We start from the raw sequence: 21818 nt of genomic DNA, 5'->3' as shown, positions 1-21818 counted from the left end.
GTCGAAAAGCCCATCTTCAACATCATCTTTTTTATAAACTCCCACTCCACCCTGTCATATGTCTTGCTCATGTCAAGTTTAAGAGCAAGATGCCCCTTCTTTCCAAACCTTTTCCACTTATACACCTCTAGAATTTCATATGCAATGAGGATATTATATGTTATTAACCTTCAAGGAACAAAAGCGCTCTACGCGTCATTGACTCAACAATTTAATACTTTTTGGAATTCGTTTACCACTATTTTGGAGATAATCTTATACAACACCGTACAAAGACTAATAGGGCGGAAATGCTTCATACTAGTAAGATTAGCCATTTTTGGAATTAGAACAATATGGGTATTATTTATTTCCGCTAAAGACGTGCCTCCATTGAGAACATCAAGACAATAAAACCTAACATCCTGACTAACAATATGCCAGTACGTCTGGAAAAATAATATTATTGAATGTGTGTTTGATATTTAAATTTGTAATTTGTATTTTTTTTTGTTTAGAGATTATATAAAAGTATGAAAAGACAAAAGCGTAATTATAATACTATTAAGGCATAATGTCAAATTTAGCCCTTAACGTTTACATCTTTTGTCAAATTGGCAATTATTCTTTTTTAAGCTAAATTTGGCTTTCAACCTTTCAAAAAAGAGTCAAATCATTTTTTTCAAACATTAACTTTTTAACGGTATTGGTGTGGCAACCCGCATGGCAGTCCACGTGCACATTCATGATGACACGACACTATTTGTCTTACATGACATGTTAATAAATAATTTTTAAAAATATAAAATTTTTTAAAATTATAAAAAGTTCATAAAAAAAAGTAGCATGAAGTACATATGGATTGTCATTCGAGCTATGATGTTTAAAAATTAACATTTTAGTAAATATTTTCGTTAAAAAGACATCAACTTAACATTTTTGAAAGGTTGATAATCAAATTCAATTTTTTTAAAGATCGGGGTCAAATTTAGCTAAAAAAGAATATGGGTCAAATTGACAAAAATATAAACATGAAGAGTTAAATTTTAAATTATGATAAATATTAATTATAATTTTTTTTAAAATTATAATTTTACAACGGATAATATCAAATCAATAAAATGGTTAAATATAAGTATTAAAATAAAATAAAATGAAAAGATGAAAATGTTAAAAGTATGAGAGAAGTTATCTAAAATGTTTTTGGAACGCTCGGCTCCACTCTCTTCAAATGTGGACAAAATCAAACATTTCTTAAAACAAACGTCTTTTCACTTTCTCTTAATGTCAACCTTAATTTCAAATATCTAAATTCAAAATTAAATTAATGAGGAAAAGAAAAGTGGGATATGCAAATTAAAGGTGTTTTTAGAGAGTCGTGCCTCCATTTTAATTACTTTTTACCTCTAATTAATTCATCTTGCAATATAAAATATTAAAATATAATTTTATACTAATATTTATAATTAAATTAAAAATATTTTAAAGCTTAAATAATTTTTGGAGTTAAAAAAGTAAATATTTAATACATTGATAATATATTTTTTTATTTCACAAGTATTCATAAAATTGTCACCTATCTTTTCTTTAAATATTTATTTTCTTAATATTTTACTAGTACTCTTATAAAACACTTGTTAACCTTTTAATTATATTTGTGAAGTCTAAAAATTTTATTAACAGTGTACCAAATATTAAAAAAACAGTCTTAACTCGAGTCTAAAGAGTTAAATTTACTAGTCCAACTACTCTGATCTGTTAACAAGCCTACATCAAAACCAAATCCTCAACATTTCTTTTTTCAAACAGATTGTAAGTTATTTATTCGCAATAATATAATGAAGCAGTAATTAAGGTATTTATCGGCATTCCGATAACTAAGGTTGAAATCTTGTTCGAGCTATTTCTTCATTTCTTTTGAAAAGTACAGTAGATAATATCTTTTTTAAAAGTTTGTTTTGAGATTTTAAGTGTTTAATATTATTGTCAAAAAATATTTTTAAAATAAAAATATAAAAGTAATATTATTAACATTTAATATATGAAATTTAAATTTTAAATATTTTAAAGAAATTAATATAAATTGTTTATAAAATTTAATTTGAATATATAAATTATATTTTAGATATTAAAATTCAAATATATAATATTAGATATCAAAATAAATTTTAATAAAAAATAATTATATACCCAATATAAATATTATAAATAAGAGTTAAACCGTTTTGATTTCTTCAAAAGCAGAAGAGGGATTTAGGGGGGTTGACAAGGACCCGGCCCCTTAAAATAAAAATTTACCATTTTGGCCTTTTAAATTAGTAAAAGTAAAAATAGACTTTACCCCCTAAAAATGATAAAAATTTTATTTAATTCTTTAAAAATTATAAAAATATAATTAATTTAATTCCTATCACCTAAATTTTTTCCTAAATTCGTCACTGAAAAGCACTATATTTTTTTATTGATTATGACAAATTGGCATTCTTATAATTTCCTCTTTATGCGGGACCCCAATTTCATCATGAAATCTTTAATTTAGTTTGAAGTGTCAAATTATTGCATGAAAAATAACTAATATATAAAATAATAATAACGCATCAATTAAATCTTTTGACTAACTATTTCCTTCATTCATCGTGTTTTAATAGTCACTCACTAGCAAAATAAAATAAAACTAAAAACTATAAATATATAAATATATAAAAAATTAAAATTTTAAAATGATTAGAAGTTTGAAAATGTAAAAAAAATTAACAATTAAAATAAATGAAATTATAAAACTTTAAAACTCATAAATTTTGGAAAAATATTTTTATAAAAATTATTAGAACTCATTATAATTACAGAATAATATAATTACTATCCTAATAATTTAGTTATTATGTAATGTTCCTTAAAGTTTTTCATAATTGTTAATATCTTTTAATATATTTTTATAATTTTTTCCATTTTATTTTTAAATAATTCTTAATATCCTTTTTGAAAAAATTACCATTTTCTTACCATTTATTTTTTGAATATTTTCAAGTTTTTAAATTTTTGGTAATATAGATGATGACGTTAATATCGGAACATTTAATTAAGCACCTACATTAATGGTCAATAAGCAAAAAGCTTAATTGATGCATTTTAATGATTGATGGGTTAATTATGTATATTTTAAAACCGTATCATTCATATTGCATAATTGATTAACATATACAAATTATCCCCAATTATAATAAAGAAATATACACATATATATTGACAATTTGACCAAAATCTTAACTTCCTTTTGGTCCATAATCATTTAAAAAGTCTTTTTTTTATATTTCATTTTCTTTATTTATTTACGTTTTTTCTATTCCTATTTCTTTCCTCTCCTTTATTTCTTCTTTTCCCGTAAACAACCTATTATATTTTGTACCCTTCATCTCCACAATTTTCTCTTGGAACCAACCTCTCAAATACATTTTTTCTCAGAGAAAAGAAAGGATAATAGAAAAAGAGAGAAGAAAATGATTTGTCAACTTGTTATTGGTTAAGAAAAGTTTTTTTAATGGAATTAACATTTTGGGATAAAGCAGGTAACAGAATAATAGTTTAGATGAAAAAAAATGTTTAAGTACCGAATTATAAATTAAACCAAAAAATAATAATAAATTGACCAATTTAATGCCTCTCACGAAGTCGCAAGTGATGGCGTAAATAGAAGGAAGAAATGGAAGAGGGAAAATAATGTGACAAAGGTCGTTGTCGACACGTGGGAAGAAATTGACACGTGAAGATGTTGCATTATGAGGACCCACCTTACTTTTTTTCTTTTTTCTTTTTTTTTTTAAATTTAAAAAATTTGGCCCACTTTGATTTGCGAAGATCGGAATGCTTATATTAACCCGTGAATGATGAATGGAATCCTTACATTCCATCAACTGGGATGCCTCTTTGATAATTGCGTACTTAGTGTAAATAAAAGAAGTTATTAAATTAGGTTTTATAAAAGGTGTTAGTTTTGCTGATAGCATAGGGATGACCAGAACGGTGAAATTATATTAGTAAAGGGAAATTATAGTGAGTTGAGTGAAGGGAACGGGACATTACAGTTTGCAGGTGGGGAAAGGGAAGAGAAAGGACAGGTCAGGCATGTGAGTAGTCAACTCACTCATCCTCTCATTGCCACCTATTTTTATAATATGTCTGCCCTCTGTGGTTGCTGCCTGTGTTTCATTATTTGGGTGAAGGGGGTCCCCCGTTCCCCCTTAATTTCATAGCCTTTTTGCTTTCATTTGCTTCACGAAAAGTGAAACCCACATGCATGCATATATCATCAATCATCTTCCTCTCTTTCTATGCTTTCTTTAAATACCTAAGCCAAGAAAATAATTATAATGAAGCAAGAATCAAACCCCATATCCCTATGGACCCCCTCCCCCCTCTCCCCGCTTCTACCAAACACATACAAGGCATAGCATTCACGTGTGACTATCACTGCCACTGCCACTGCCACTGCCACTGCCATATATTCAACTACTTAACTTACATTAGGTTTTTTTCAACTTTCTATTTAGATACTGAATTGTTTTTAACTGTGTGGGTGTGACCAAATAACAGCTGCGATTTGTTCTTTACTTTGCAGAAGGATTTGGGTGTTTAATTGCCTATCCAATGACCCGTTCAATTATTTAGAAACTGAATGTGAGGTACCCCTCACCCTTTCGCAACAGCATACATAAATTCACAATCATACACTTGCATGCCAGTTCCACACACATTATGAATTCCAACACCCAAACATCACTTAACATATACGTAATTTGATTACACAAGAAAAAAATTTTATTTATTACTTATGTATTATAATAATTAGAATAAAATAAAAATAATTAATAAAAATTTAAATTTGAAACTAAAAAGATAAAAATAAAATCTCTAGTAAAATATAAGACATTTTTTCAAATAAGAAAGAAAATCTCTTTCTTTCTCAAAACAAGTCATGCAGTAACTAAAAAGACCAATTGAAATTAATTTATTATACTAAAACATGATTACCAAATGTAGTATTAACACCTGAAAACAAAATCACCTCTCCTTTGGATTTTTTATCCTCTAATAAAGTAAAAGTATTAGTTTTTTTTACAAGTATATACTAAATTAAATCATTTTCTTTTCATCCAAGGAAATGATGATGGAGAGATGTTGCTAAGTTTATTATTGCTTTATAGTTGGTATGTTTTGCATCAGTATTTGCTCCACATGTAAATTTTGAAAATCTTTATCACTTTTATGAATGTTGAATGTATGTATCTCAACTTTGTTTTAATTTAATTTTTCTAGTTATTTATAATATTTTCAATATTTTAAAGGTAATTAAATATTTAAATATAAAACATATGTTTATTTATAATACATTTTTACTCTTTTATAAGTTACAATTAAGGGTAAAATGATAATTTTATATAATAAGTGAGGCAACACGTGCAATTATTATAATGTATTTATACTTATTGTCCCCGAAAAATTCACCCTACTCTTCTCCGCATCCAATTTTTTTCAAAAATTTAATTTAATCAAAATAGATTAGTTTAAAACCCATCTAACAGTTTAAATTTTGTTATTTGCATTCAAAGCATAATCAAAGGTAGGCCTTAGGCCTATGGCATTACTATATTTTTAATCCCTTTTAAATGTTAGTAGTTTAATTTTATTTTTAACCCTTGTTTTAAATGAAAATATAGTTTAATCCTCTTTAAAGCCAACAAAATAAATAATTCAATCCATTTCAATATAAAATCTTAGCTTAATTAAGTTTTATTTTTTAAAAAATCTTGATACCTTATAACACAATTTCTACTTATGGTAATTAGTATAACATAAGTGGACACATTATTATTTAACTGAAATTGGTACATACTGGAACCAGTTTGTTTCAATGTGTCATTTTAGATTTGTCAATGTTTTTAAAAATATTTAATATATTAAATATTTAAATATATTAAATAAATTAAATAATTTTAAATATAAAAATATTAATTAATTATATAAAATATTCATCAATAAACTTCACAAATAAAATTTTATCATTTAACAAGTGTAAATTAAACAAGCAAAAAAATCCACAAATTAAACAAAAAAATTGCCCACAAAATTATTTTTAAAAAATCTATAATAAGATCATTCTATATTAAATATATAAAATGAAAATTTAATAATAAAAATACACATAAAGTTGTGTTAACAAAATTTTAGTAAATTAAATTTTAATTATTTTATATAAATTCTTTACTTTTTCATTATTTATTAATTTTCTACTATAAATTTTAAAGTTGTTTTATTAAATTCGATTAATAAAAAATTTATAGATAAAAATTAAATTAATCCATTATATCAACCGATGTAATCGATATGGATCAAAATTTACATCGGAAAAATAATTATTCTGATTTATTACTAAAATAATGCAACCGAAAACCGAATACATTGCTACTACTTGCATTACCCAATTTAAAGATAGATCGAGAAAATGATTCCTAAATAGCTACGAACAGATTCTCCTGAAATAAAATTTTATAGAAAATGGTTTGGTGAAATGCATTGAAAGGTAAAAAAGATAAAAATTTCAAAAGATAACCAAATTACTCTGGATTTACAGCAAGATCTTAGTTACTATTACCCTGCCCCTACTATGAAGATGACATATGATTATCCCACGCTGGCACGGCTTGCCAAGCCGAAGCCGCGATGAGAGGGCTGCTATGCCAACCAAGACTCAAGCACCCTTCATTTTCTTCCACTGAATACCCTTCCGCCGAGAACAATGTGAGTAACATGCTAGCCTGTTTAAACGCGTTGGACCCCAAGCGCAATGCCCTAAACCCGGCTCCACTCAGCCGTCTCCTCCATTTAGCCAATGGCTCGTGCCTTTCCACTCGAGCCGACCCTTCACAGCTCACTACGTTCCCTATTTCCCTCTGAATGTATATCTCGGCTAAAGCTTTTTCCGGCTGAATCCTGCAAGCTTCTAAAGAATCGAACATCGTTGAATAATAATAAAGAGCTTCCGTGAACCGGTCCAGAAAACCGGGCTGATTGTGGTTTGCTTCTTGTTCCACCACTGTCATAATTTTCGGGTTTAAGCCCCGGATCCAGCTCAACACGGTGTCGATAGGAGAATCCCGGGTCTGTTCGCATCCGAGTAAACGGTGAAGCTGCATGATGGAGTTAACTGCCACCGCTTCTTTTGGATTCACCTGAAGCATCCAAGGCTTAACGTCTTCCAGCCTGGAAGCCGCGACTCCACGGAAGGCAAAGCGAACGTTGACGGACCGAGCCAACTCAGCGAGTCGTAAACCGATCTCGCGAAGTGAGTCACGGCCATCTGGTGACGGCGGTCCAATGCCAGTCAAACGGAGCAAAGGAGGTCCGCCAGGACGTAAAGCCAGGGCTTGTATCAAAGCTGGCCATTGTAGGCCGTGCATCAAATTGAAATCCACCACGTGTACGCAATCGTGACCGTCGAAAGCTTCGAGGATCGCCTGATTGGCCGTGAAGTGAGCAAATTTCAAGTATGGACAAGCTTCGTAAAAATGATGATACAAAATCTCGTTCTCAAAAGCCGAACCACCGTTGACAGAGCCACCGCCCATTCCTTGGAAAATACGTCGGCTTAAAGCGTCGATAAAATGTCCGGCAACTTTACCGATACCGCAAACGGTGTTGACATGAGTCAGTAACCCTTGCATGTCGTCGATCAATGAAGTAGCCAATGAGAGATCTCCACTTTGGACGCACTCAGCACAAGTCATCAACATGTGGACCAGCCTTATACCCGAATCTTCTTCCATGGCCGTGACAACCGTCAACTGATTATCCAAACTCTGTTGCTCGTCGTAAGTAATATTCTGGTGCACCTGCGGTGTATGAGGTTCGGCGGCGGTCCACGCGCTGTTTACCACCGTTTGATTGTTTACAGGATCCACGATGAAGTCGGAGGAGCAAGTGGGAGGAGGCTCAGCGAACTCAGTTAGCAGCGAGTCGACCCAGCAGGCCAGATCAGAAGGGTTATAGAGTATAGCATCGGAGGCAAGTTGAGAGAAATCTGCAGGCGAATTACCCATGGCGGTTTCGAGTCGTTCCAGTCGCTGAGCTACTTGTCGTAGCTCCGACGACCGGACTTTATAACCAGCACCGGCGAGCAGTCCATCAATATCTTGCTGCGGTGGCTTGGAGGAGGAGGAGGAGGATGATAAGCTGCCACTGCTACTTCCCGCTGATGACGAGGTGGAGTCGTACCGCAACATGATTCAAATTAAAATTAGCTTCTTGGTTTTCAAATATTGAAAGAAGGGGCAGATCTAGCATGGCCCAAAGTTGGGGGGGACAGAGTGAGTAGGAAATGGATGAAAAAGAGAAAGTGAGAGAGTAGACGAAATGAGCAGTGTATCCATCTTTTTAGATACTTTCTCTTTCCTCATTTTTCATTAAAATAGAAATTTAGTGAGTAAAAGTTTTCAAATAAATAAAATTAAATTGCAGAAACTTGGTCGAATCGTTTATATTTGTAGATGCTAAAAACATGGAGAGGAGAACTTTTTTATCCCAATCTCATTTTAGACTTACACCAATTGCGTTACTCATCTTGCACATATCTTTTACACACCTAAACTGACTTTACAGTTCCAGGAGAGTGCAACAACAACATAAATTACGCAAAATAGAGTTAAAATGTTTGTACCGTCTCGGTACTTCTCTTGGTTATTGTTCATTTTTATTCATTCTGTTTAGAGTTGTAGAGAAATCAAAATCAAAAGCTAGAAATTGGAAATGAACTTTGAAGAAACCAGAACTTAAATAGTAGGAAAAAGCAAAATTTGAAAATAACTTCCTATCAATGCCAGATACATTGGGATTAAAAGCCAACTTATTAAAAATTAAAAGGAAAAAGGAAGGAGTTAAGCGAGAGAGATGACAAAATCGGGGGGGTTGAGTTCTGATCATCTACCGCTAACAGCAAGAATTGCAGACACTAGTTAGGACCATCTTTTGTTGAAGAAGAAAGAGTAAAAATATTCATCACAAAAATTATTTAATAATGGTAATGCTTAGATCACAATCACTTTTAACTCTAAATTTCTTCTTGTTTTCTGCCCTAAACCACACCAATAAATTAAAAACAAAATTGCAACTCTTCAGCTTTAATATAGGAATTAGGAAGAACAATATCCAAACCAAAGATAACTTCAAAACTCTTCCCATTTCTAGGTCCATAAAAAACTACTTTCAAAAATAAACAGAAAACAAGAGATTTGAACCTGTTCTAAATCTAAATCTAAAGCAGACTACTTTGAGAAAAGGAGAGTCGCCATTCGACTCCAAATATAAAGAAATACTTGGCATTTAGCAAGATGTTAACAAAGATGTCATAATATTTCAGATGAGAAGTTAAAAGAGTGCATTATACTATACTTACTTTGAAAAATCAATCCTCTTGAGGACGCAACATCGTGCTAGTTTCTTCGACACTTTTCACGAGTTCTACCAACAACTCCTTCCATTCATCAATGGAGGAACAATACATCTTAATCTTTTGAAACCATTTCAGCTTCTTATTATTTCTTACACGGTAGACCTTGTGATGGTGGATGAGTTCTCAAAGTTGAAAATCAAATTCACCGGTGCTCACTTTGTGTGTCTTCTCTTCATGGTGGAGATGATAGAAAAAATTCAAAGCTTCCACCATCCGCATCCTTCTTATCTCTAGTTCATATAGCTTTGATTTTGTCTTACCAAACTCGATTTCTAGTGCAACAATCTCATGTTTCAGTTCTTCTAACACCCTAGGCCCGACCCGATCACTAGGTCCGAGTACCAGATGATACAAAGACCCGAATGACTTGATGATATTTCTAAAACAAATCTTTTTACTTTCTCAAACATTTCATTTACACCTTAAACTATATTGTCCTACACAACATCTAAAAGATACTGTCTTACAATCTTATTTAAAACATTGAATTTAAATCTATTTTTTTAATGACTTCGACTAAACCCCCAAGGCGTGGCCTTTAAATGAGAGCCCCTCTATATCCTAAACGACATCCATGCCCTTCCCATGACTAGCAGTGTCTGCTTGGTCCCTCCACTCCATTTTCGAGTCAAAACCCTTTACCCTGTGAAAACGTATAATTTCATAAGTTCAAATTAACATAGTGAGATTCTGTGAAGCAGTACAATAGCAATATTTCATAGTTTTCAAGAAACAAAATGTAAAGCAGAGTCATCAACTCCCTGTTTAATCATCTGTTTATCGCAATTTGTACCAGCATAATCTCTGTCTTGCCCTCTTTTTCTCAACTGACCCATGGCGGACTTATTCTCTATCTCAAGTGTGAGCTTGTTCTTTACGATAGTAGTCTCACATTTACCCATCCTCTTGAACGAGAAATTCATTACCCATTACTGACTTTCCTTACGATCCCCTAGATTTCGGATTCTGACTCTGATCTGTCACACAACTTCATCAACCTGTAGTTCTATATATATTGGATGCCGACTGCGCAGGTGCCTTATCGTCCTAGCAGACTTATACCTTTCGTCTAGCCTTAAGCTACTAGTTTGCCCTGTTTCAGTCTTTTGTGATCTTCAAACCATAATCCCCTCTACTTCTGGGCGGGTCGTTCTCCAAAGGCAGCCCTTGTGGACTTATTCATTTTCGATAAACCTTTATCTGTGGGCCCATAGACTTAGGTTCCACTTACTCGTTTCACTATCACTCGCAATTTCGGTGTACTCACTAAAATTTCACGGGCTCAAACTTCAATCAGTTAGTCAATTTAGTTTCTATTTTTGTAATTTTTATGTTTTTAGAATTTCTTAGAGCTACTCGACTTATATTGCAATTTTGAGTACTGCTTAATATTTTAGATGTTACCATTGTTGAGTAGTTAAAGTTTTAGGAATTAATTTGATAGATTTTTAAGTTAGATGTGAAAATGACTAAATTGTGAAGTCAAATGTTAATTTTGAGCAATAAAGACTAAATTGTGAAATTTTAAAATTATGGGGTAGATTGAAAATAGAGAGCTAATTTTAGCTTAGAGTGAAATTAGTATAAAAATTTGAGGTTAAATATGGATATTAAAATTTGTCTCGGTTTAGGGATTAAATTGAAGTTTAAGCAATTATAGTGTAAAAGTTAAAAATTCAATGTGAAATTGGATTGTGTAATATTAATGTATTTTAATTGTCTTATTCCGTAGCTAACGTCGTACCAGAATACTCGAGTAAAAAGGGGAAGGATAAAATCGATGTCAAATAGCTCGGAATTCACAATTTGTATTTCTATAATTCGAACTAAGTTCTAAATTATTGCATTTTGAATTGTTGCATATGGTAAGCATTTGAGGTAAGTACTTTTGTACTTTGAGATTGAATTGAATTCATAGTTGATTGAAATGGATTGATTTGGTATATTATGAATGTATTGATTATATGAAGATTGAATTGAATATATGTTTAAATGTGATAATGTGCATATATGAGAATTGGACATTGGATGTACTTGTAATGAAATGGAACCCTATTAACTGTTTTGGGCTAAGTCGGATATAGATGGCATGCCATAGGATAGGAAGATTTTAGGAATTTCTTCGACCTCGAGTCAATGAGGCACTAGGTGCCAATTTGCTTCGGTTTAACCGATGAGACACTGAGTGTCAACTTATATAGCACTAGGTGCAGATATTACTTCGGATTTATTCGATGAAGAACTGGGTGCCAAACTGGTGTGTTGGTTGGATCCGTGTATCTGTCCGAGTCTAAGTCGTGTTAATAGGGGAAATTGAATAATTAAATTTATGTGTTTGATATTGATATGGTAAAGATGAGAAATGAAATATGAAATGATGAAATGAGATGTGAATTTGGAAATGAAATCAAATATTGATTAAAGAGTTGAATCATGCTATTGCATGAGTTAAGATTAACAAATGCTACATGAAATGCCGTTGATATGTGATTGAACATGTGGAATTTTAGTAGATGTGAATAAGGAATGAGCAAATTTATATTATTAATTTGAAACACATGTACATATCTTTACTTGTTGCATTTTTACATTTTAATTACTTATATCAAATTTATATTGTTCGGATTATAGAAATACCACTATGTTATACTCAACGTAGGGTTTTGTTTTCTGTGCGCAGGTTAGGTACTTTTCAACTTCTCGTCAACTCAGCATCCAACAACAAATCTCGGGCTCAAATGTTGTGATGTTTAATTTTGCAATGGCATATGTTTAGGAAGTCTTTGGTTGATAGTTGGTTTGTAAATGTAAGGTTATTTTGGCTTAAAGTGAAATGGTGACTACTTGTATATATATATAGTTCTAGTTGAGGTAATGTTGGTAAGATAGGTTAGCCTAATGTTTGATATATGCTTAGCTTCAAATTGGTAACTTAAGTGAAAAGTTAGTTAAATTATGACAAATATGGTATGAATAGAAGTTTGAATGGTTTATTGCTTTGCTTGTGTGTTTGATGATATATAATGTGGTACCAATGATGGTACATTGGTTAGGCACTTAGGATGGTTGTTTTGGCTTGTTTTGAGCATGCTTAATCGTGTTTTGAATAGGTTAAATTGCTGGTGAAATGATTGCTTAGGGTCCAAGTAATCACAATTTGGTAAACTTGAGTTTTAAGGTACATTTAGGTGCACATGGCCTGAGACACGGTCTGTCACACGGCCGTGTGAGACACACGGCATTCACACGAGTGGGTGCCCTGAGCATGTTGAAAAAATAGTATAGGTGTAGTTTCCACACGGGTTGACACACGGCCTGCAACACGGCCATGTGTCTCAAGTCAGTGAGTTACATCGGCTGGGACATGGCCGTGTGTCCCAACGTCGGGAGCTACATGGTCTAGGGCATTTCACATGGTTGTGTGCCCCCTGTTTTTAGGTATTTTTAAAATGGACCTAAACTTTCTGAATTGTTTCAAATTAGCCCATGTTTGTTCTTAGGTTATTTCTAGAGTACCGAAAACTCGTGTTTAAAACGTGAATTTTATTGTGATTTTGAATGAAATAGAATAGATCGTTATTAAATTATATAGGATATGATTATGGAATTAAATGTTTAGAATTGGTTAGTAATACGTGTGACCCTAATCTGGCGATAGAAAGAGATTAGGGGTGTTACAACCAAACTCAATTTCTAGTACAACAATCTCATGTCTCAATTCTTCAATTTCTCTATTGTGTCTTATCTTTAAGCTTTCGAGTTTCAGACGACTTTGCGTCTTAAAACTTGCATGCTTAATGTACAAGCCCATTTTTGCCTGGCCCAAAACCCAAATTTTTACAGCCCTAATTTACTAGCCTAACCCAAACAACACAATCCAAGCCCAACCAGGCCCAATACCCAAATCAGACCCAAATTTTAAACTAGGGTTTCAGAAAATTGAAACCCTAGCCTAGCCTAGTGCCGCAGACTTCTTTGGTCTCGCCTGTTAAATCCTTTGCACTTCCTCCGCCACGCCACCAACTCCTTCACCCTCCTCGACTCTCTGCAAGATGAAAGAACACGCAAAGTAGAGACAAAAACAGTGCAAGCAGTAGAGAAAAAAATTTTGTAACATTGGCTATAAAAAAAAAGAAGCCGAATCAAAGGAGGGGGAACTTTTGTTTTTTTTGAAATCGGTATACAAACCGATTGAAACCTTTGTAATGGGGGTTGTTTTTTTCTCTTCCGATTTTGTAAGGAAAAACACATTAGCAAGGAAATAAAACAAAAAAAAAAGATTCAAGAAACCTTTTGGTACAAGTTCTATTTTCCTTTTTATTTTTACTTTTCTTTTATTTTTTTCTTTTTTTCAGAATCGTTCAGTATTTCTTTATTTTATTTTTCTTTTATATTTAAAACTATATATATAACGTAAAAAAGCAAAAAAATACCTTCTTTTGATTTGTTGGCATGGCGACGTGGAGGCCCTGTCACGGCTTTACGGCTCTGGCCTGGAGGAAGGAGAGAGACTTGAGAGAAATTTTTTGGTTTTTTTCTGGAGAAGAAGGGAAGAATGAAAATTTTGAAAAAATTAGTTTAAATAGGCTTCCAAACGACGTCGTTTTGGGGCGCCTTCTCGAGCACCAAAAGCAGCTGCTTTTGACTGACCCGATTGGTCGACCCGACCCGCTCCGGGGATCCACAGTTTTTGACGGAAGGGCTAATTGCACGTTTAGCCCTTCCTCTTTTAATGCTTTTAAAATTAGGTTCTTTTAATCTTTTGAATTTTACCCGAAATTTTTATGCTTTTCAATTTAATCCTTACCGAACTACGTCATTTTAATGGAAGGAAATTTCCTTCTTGGTCCCTCCATGTTTTATGAATGTTCGAGTAGTCCCCGCTTTTGTTTATTTGCGTTTGAGCCACGAATCTTGTTTTAATGTTTAATTTAGTCTTTTGCTATTTTGTTTATTTTCCTAACAAATTTCATATTATTATTATTATCATTATTATTATTATTATTATTATTATTATTATTATACTCTTTTAATTTTAAAATTCTTGTTATATATTTACATATACAAACGCATACTTTTTATAATATATATGTGTACATATTTTATTTATTTATTTTTGTGTGTGAATATATACACTTTCCTAATTCATATACACATACATTTTAAAGTTATTATAAATATATTTTTATATTTCATTTTTCATACTTACACATACCTATATCTATTTCTACGTATTTTATTACACATAGATATACGTATACATATTTTTAAATATTTTCTATGTTTTCATAATTCTAAAATATATATATATATACATGTATTTATATTTTTTTTCTTTTATGGTTTCGTTATTTAGCGTGGTGTTTACTTTTTTTTTATTTATTTATGCCCACTTTCATTCGAATAGTTTATTTGCTTATTCTTTTGCATGTTTAATTCGTTTTTATTTATTTATCTTTTATTTGTTGTTACTCGTACTTACATTATCGAATTCATTATTGTTTTGTTACTTAGCATTAACATCGTGTTTTATTTCTACTATTACGCGTTAAATTATTTTTCATTCAATGTATAAATTATGATTTTTGAATAAACAAAATTTCATGTTTAGACTCGAGAAGGTCGTACCCTAACTTACTGGGTTTCGATTTTCACAATAAATCTAAATACGCGAGTTTTTTTTAACCAAAGTTTTAAATGATCTCGAAAATTAAGAAAAGATCGAGTCCTAACTTACTGGACTTGATCCTCTTTTTAAATTCGAGATAGTTAAACATCTTTTAAATAAGTATTTTTTACATTCATTCGCAGATCGAGAATTAGAGACATTGTGTCCTAACTTATCGGATATGATGCTTTCTTTCTCGATTAACGTGGAATGTACCATCTTTCCCAAAATTTTCAACATTTTAATACAAGGATCGTATTTTAAATTTCTTTAAAGTTTTCAGTTTTTGACACTAAGACATTAAGTAATCAACTAGGTACCAATTTTGGGCGATCGAGGTGCTAATCCTTCCTCGTATGTAATCGACTCCGAACCCATTTTTTGAATTTCGTGGACCAAAATCGTTGTTTTAATAAAATTAAATTGTTTATTAAAAACAACCACTTTTCAAGGTGATCCGATCACACCTTATCAAAAAAGGATTGGTGGCGACTCCCGTTTTTGTTTTCATTTTTCAAACCCAAGTCGACCTCGTTTTCCATCAAAAAAATGGTGTCAACAGCTTGGCGACTCCACTGGGGATTTAAATAAGAGAGTCAAGCCACGAGTTGATTATTTCTTGTCTTTTTGTCGAAAGTTAAAAATTTGGTTTAAATATACGATCCTCTCATTGCATTTCATTTGTTTTACTATATTATGTTTTGTATTTTAAATTTTTATATATCTCTGCACATTGCATTGCATGACCGTTGGTCACACCTTTTAAGTGGGAGCGAGAAGCTACTCCTTCGTGAGGTTTTCACCTCCGTGCAGGATAGTGGATCGCTTTCAGGATACATCCGTACCTATGTCTTCGTGAGATTTTCATCTCCGTGCAGCCATAGGGAAATGTATTCCCCTGAACCGAACTCGGTCCGTATGAGCCTATAATGGGTGAGGATTGAGGAATCTGCTGGTTCCGGTACCCTTACTCTAGAACCAAACCTCATGTAGTGAACCTTAGGAGCCCACCCTAGGTAGAACCACTTCGAACCCCTAATATTCACCCGAATAGGGGTTCTATTTATTCTTGTTTGCTTTTGCTTTGTACTAACCTATTTTCCTTTTTTGATGATTGCATTGCATTTTTATCATAAAGAGGTGTTGATTCAGGTTCGGTTGTTAAATAAAGAGCTTGTCATAAGGAAATGGGTCTTTTGATAAAGTGGAAAATAATACGGTTGCCCGAATATGTTCCGAGAAAACACAACAAGAGAAAGATGATAGAGGACAACACAACTATTGCTCCGTTGCCCGAGGATTCAAGGTGATAAAGATTATTCGAGAGTCGCCGAACTTTCTTAAAGAAAAGCCAATGAGCATCACGAGGATAAGTGAGCAACGAGTTTTGGCCCGGATCAAGCAAAATAGAGATAGAAGAGAAGTCCCTTTTGAAGAGTTCGTGAGATTCATCTAACGCGCGAATGAAGAAAAGGATCGTTGTCTTGGAATATAAGGGCAAGGTCGTACGTATATCCGCTTTATGTAAAGAGATTTGTTTTCTAGAAAAGTTGTTCTAAAAATAATTGAACCAAGAATCAACGTCTCTTTTTGCATTCATTGCATGCATTTGCATTACATTGCATCATATGGATTAGATTTTCCCGAAGTGACCTTAATTAGGAAAAATTATTTCAGTTAACCTGGAAACCGAAAAAAGTCTATCGACTTAGCATCGTTATGGTACCTGAATAAAAAAAAGCATGGACCAAAGATTAAAAAACTTGAACGATTCCGAAAGGGGAAGCAAGACCAACTACAACTGCAAATACAAGAGCGGTAAGCTAAGGTCTAGCAAGATAGAGTTTTGTGAAGGGGTTAAAAAATGTTCATATCAATGTCATACATGAAGACAACTGAAAATGGACCTTATTATATATTCACCCTTATAAACTTAGGAGTGTTCTAAATAATCGGACTGCAGAAAAAATCTTTGTAGCCTACCTAGAGTAATATTCAGAACACACTTGTTGCTTTCAGCCTAGAGGCAACAAGAACTCTTTTGTGAAATAGGCTCATGTCTGAACATCATTATTTCGATCTTTTTTTTAGCCAATATTCTTTTATTCTTTACAAATAAATATCTTTGATTCTTTGATTCTTTTCGATTTTCTTCCAAATTTTATTCTTTTAGATTTTCTTCCAAATCAATTTTGCATTCATAATCATATTGTACATAACTTCATATATTCTTTGTATATTCTTTTGTACCTACAATAGGTCCTTGGATATCAACGACATGAATGACACTGCTACAGACTTAAAATCTCCTTTTGAGCGAGACATGTGTTTGAGGGATCTCACGACTTTGAAGATGACATAGATTGTAGCATATCCCCAGACTTGTTGAGGATGGTAGAACAAAAGGATAAACAGATCCTACCTCTTAAGGAATCATTAGAAATTGTGAGCTTGGTGAAGACTAGAATTGACCTGACCACAGAGGCGAAGCAAGACCTTGTTGAGTTACCTCTAGAGTTCAAAGATGTCTTTGTATGATCATACCAGGGTATGCCTCGATTCTTGTAATAAAACCTGCACAACAGCACAATATCAGAAATTTACAGTGCGAACGATGCAATTCTTTGCCGGGGCAATGCCTCTCTCGTTGAGTCAGCATAGCTTTGCCCATTTGAAGTCGAGTTTTCATCCCTTCAGGATGTTGTTGGATTTTGACCGGATTAAAGAGGAAGATCCAAAGTTTTCTGTCGTAGTTGCGTCCCAAAAGGGCTCTATGAAAGAAATTTGGTACCAAAGAAGATTTTTCACATACAAGATGAAAGTGGAAGACTTTAGAATAACATTGATTCTGGTCGAAAAACATGACCAGGACTTGCCTGATCTCATGAGTTCAGACTCAAAAAAAAAATTCAAAAAAAAAATCATCAAAAAAAAATCAAAGTCAAAAATAGGAGAAAAAGAAAAAAAGAAAAAGGAGAGGTCAGGGCGAAAACCCGCAAAGGGCGCCTTGACCAAAGGTGGATTTGAGTTGAAAACCAAAAAATGGCGACTCAAATTTTGAGCAAAATGGGGCATGGACATCACCATTATCGAAGACTTCTAATGGACATTGCTTCATTTTTTTGAGAGGCTACTTCATGAGCCAAAGTCATCGTATACTGATACAGAATTTCAGAGAAGAGGGTATTGGAGAATGCATTGAGCTTAAACAATAGCACAATAGCTGAGGTCTCAAATTAACTCAAAAGTGGACACCACGATTCGTCACTAAAGTTCCTAGAGTTGAACATCGAAAATTGAAGGAAAATGACTGAGACTTACAATGATTGACGTGAGAAATTACCATTTGCCCTCATTGTTTGTCGAACATCGGTACTGGGGCAACAACTCTCTTTTTTGGTTTACATGATTGAGGTAGTTCTACCTATTAAAATCCCCTCATTGCTTGTTGGAGGGATCCAATCGCGATCAGTTGGCCCTAAGAAAAGGGTTAAAAGGCTATTCATCAGGGTCGGATATACCATAAATAAATAATATGAGCCCATAATAAATAGGCTCGTCTCAGAGAATTCCACGAGAGGGCCGGATGTTGAAAAAGATTCTTCCTTAACGAAAGGATTCTAAAGGGAAATGAGTGACAAACCAAGAATGTCCCTATGTTGTAAAGAAGACCATTTTCAGAGGAGCACTGATCCTGAGTGAGATTGCCAATCCTATAAACTCGGATCCAGAAGAAAGAAGGACCAAGGTGAAAACCTGCAAAGGGCACTTTGAGTCAAAAAAAATAAAATAAAAAAATGAAAAAATGAAAAAGTAAAAATGGAGAAGCTAAGGGGAAAACCCGCAAAGGGCACCTTAGGCCAAAGGGGATTTGAGTTGAAAACCCGAAAGACGGCTCAAATATTGATCAAAATGGGGCATGAAGTGATCAGATTAGGGGCATGTGGTGATCTTGCTATACCTGAAAGGGTAATGCGATATCTTGGGGCATCGACAGAGTCCTGTAGATCTCCTAAACACATATCAAACTCAGGAAACTCAGGAAAGTCTTCAGAAAGTTTGTACAGAGAAGTTCAAGTCATGATATCCGAGGCACCTAACCTTCATACTATTTATATATTGAATTTGTTGTTGTTCTTGGAATACTTCATTCTTTTTCAAGATGCGTGTTCCAATCAATTCCTCTTTTATTCTTGCTACCCTTGATAATTCATTCATTTCGAGCTATGCTCTCAAATCAATTCTATTTTATCTATCGTTATGTTCTCTTTGCAAGCATGTTGCATTAGAATAATGATTAATGGACTAATAACACTTTCACAATGGAAGTTTTGCATATTACTCTAGAAGTTTCTAAATAATATAGGAACCTGAAACAGGACTATTATTTAGAAAACACCAAGTTTAAAGGGTGAAATATCTAATAAGGAAGACTATCCTTTCAGATTTTGTTGTCCAAACATTGATTGAACAAAATGACAAGATGTCGTGTTGGTGACAAAACTTCAATGAACAAACAAGCAAGGATCACCGAGTGATAAGGAAAGGTTTTCTCGGAGAAGAAAATTTTGCAATTGTGCATGAGCATTTGGTATGACACCTTGCGAATGGGGTAAAGGACCAAAGAGCTTCACATTCTGTATCCTTAAATTACGATAGGAGAAGATTGAAAAAAGTCGTATCTTTCTACCCTTGGGTTACAGTGGGAGATTGATAGTGCAAATTTTATGTCCCAGTGGATTGAACTTTGATGTTCACAGTGGGGGGCAATCAAATTAAGTGTTTCTTTGGATATGCTCGCCGAGCAAAAAGGCGGTGTAGCACGTTAGTGATAAAGCCTTAATAAGCTTTTGTGTGATGGTAACCTAAGCATTAAGGAATCATTTTCATGACATTTTGCATGTCATTCATACACATCTAGTTAGGAGCATTTGATTCGTTTTGATCATGTCATCCTAATCACTAGGCACAATTAGGTTCATAAAATAGAACATACAGGTCATGTTCCCCAGAGAACAGATCAATGAAGACATCAGATCTTGCCTTCCTGCGTTAACAGTGAAGCAGATCGAAAACAAATCCTTGCCTCCATCGGTTACAGTGGAGCTGGTTGAAGATAGCAGATCTTGCCTTCCTGCGTTAACAGCGAAGCAGATCGAAAACAAAGCCTTGCCTTCATTGGTTACAGTGGAGCTGGTTAAAGAAGCAGATCTTGCCTTCCTGCGTTAACAGCGAAGCAGATCGAAAACAAAGCCTTGCCTTCATTGGTTGCAGTGGAGCTGGTTAAAGAAGCAGATCTTGCCTTCCTGTGTTAACAGCGAAGCAGATCGAAAACAAAGCCTTGCCTTCATTGGTTGCAGTGGAGCTGGTTGAAGACAAAAGATCTTGCCTTCTTGCATTGACAGCGAAGCAGGTCGAAGACACAAACCTTGCCTCCCTCATTTGTGATGGAGCTGGTTGAAGACAACAGATCTTGCCTTCTTGCATTGACAGCGAAGCAGGTCGAAGACGAACCTTACCTCTCTCGGTTGTAGTGGAGCTGGCTGAAGAATTTCAGATCTTATCTCCCTGAGATTACAGCGGAGTAGATTGAAGTTAGTAATCCTATCTCCCTGAGATTATAGTGGAACGGTTTAAAATAAAGGATCTTATCTCTCTGAAGTTACAGTAGAGCAGATCGCACCAGGTCTTATCTCCCTGAGGTTACAGTGGAGTAGACCGAAGACTTTCAGATCTTATCTCCCTGAGGTTACAATGAGCGATCAAGATAGGATCTTATCTCTCTAAAGTTACTGATGAAGCGGATCGCACTGTGTCTTATCTCCCCGAGGTTACAGAGAGTAGATCAAGACTTTCGATCTTATCTCCCGAGGTTACAGCTGAGTAGATCGAAGAGGATCTTATCTCTCCGAAGTTACAGAGAGTAGATCGCATCAGTCTTATCTCCCGAGGTTACAATGGAGTAGACCAAGACTTTCGATCTTATCTCCCCGAGGTTACAGTGAGCGATTGAAGACATAATCTTATCTCCCGAGTTACAAAGGAGCGGATTAAAATAAAGGATCTTATCTCTCGGGTTACTGAGAGAGCAGATCGCACCAGGTCTTATCTCCCTGAGGTTACAGTGGAGTAGACCGAAGACTTTCAGATCTTATCTCCCTGAGGTTACAGCGGAGCAGATCGAAGACAGGATCTTATCTCTCTGAAGTTACAGTAGAGCAGATCGCACCAGGTCTTATCTCCCTGAGGTTACAGTGGAGTAGACCGAAGACTTTCAGATCTTATCTCCCTGAGGTTACAGCGGAGCAGATTGAAGACATAATCCTATCTCCCTGAAGTTACAGTGGAACGGTTTAAAATAAAGGATCTTATCTCTCTGAAGTTACAGTAGAGCAGATCGCACCAGGTCTTATCTCCCTGAGGTTACAGTAGAGTAGACCGAAGAATTTCAGATCTTATCCCCCTGAGGTTACAGCGGAGCAGATCGAAGACACTATCCTATCTCCCTGAAGTTACAGCGGAGCGGATTAAAACCACAGATCGCATCAAGTATTATCTCCCTAAGCAGTAGTGGAGCAGACAAAAGAAACCAGATCTTATCTCCCTAAGCAGTAGTGGAGCAGATCGCATCAAGTCTTATTTCCCTAAAGCGCAGTGTAGTGGATCGAA

The 21818-nt window shown here is 34.0% G+C and overlaps 1 protein-coding gene across 3 annotated transcripts; it reads right to left on the bottom strand.

The window, feature by feature from the left end:
• Positions 1-6504: 6504 nt before the first annotated feature.
• LOC105773512 (protein SLENDER RICE1-LIKE 1) lies at positions 6505-10629 on the bottom strand. Of its 3 annotated transcripts, XM_052632770.1 has the most exons (3): positions 10275-10629; positions 9425-10124; positions 6505-8224 (listed from the first exon to the last, which is right to left on the bottom strand). In XM_052632770.1, the coding sequence occupies exon 3, from the start codon at positions 8070-8072 to the stop codon at positions 6639-6641; it is 1434 nt and encodes a 477-aa protein (XP_052488730.1). In that variant the 5' UTR covers positions 8073-8224; positions 9425-10124; positions 10275-10629; the 3' UTR covers positions 6505-6638. The 3 variants fall into 3 exon arrangements, with proteins under 3 accessions (XP_052488730.1, XP_052488729.1, XP_012450942.1); XM_052632769.1 differs by having other exon boundaries at positions 9425-10629; XM_012595488.2 differs by lacking the exons at positions 9425-10124; positions 10275-10629 and having other exon boundaries at positions 6505-8563.
• Between the last annotated feature and the right edge of the window lie 11189 nt (positions 10630-21818).

The sequence above is a fragment of the Gossypium raimondii genome, chromosome 6, assembly GCF_025698545.1.
Source record: "Gossypium raimondii isolate GPD5lz chromosome 6, ASM2569854v1, whole genome shotgun sequence".
Taxonomy (NCBI): Eukaryota; Viridiplantae; Streptophyta; class Magnoliopsida; order Malvales; family Malvaceae; genus Gossypium; species Gossypium raimondii.
This window is presented reverse-complemented; position numbering and strand designations above follow the sequence as displayed.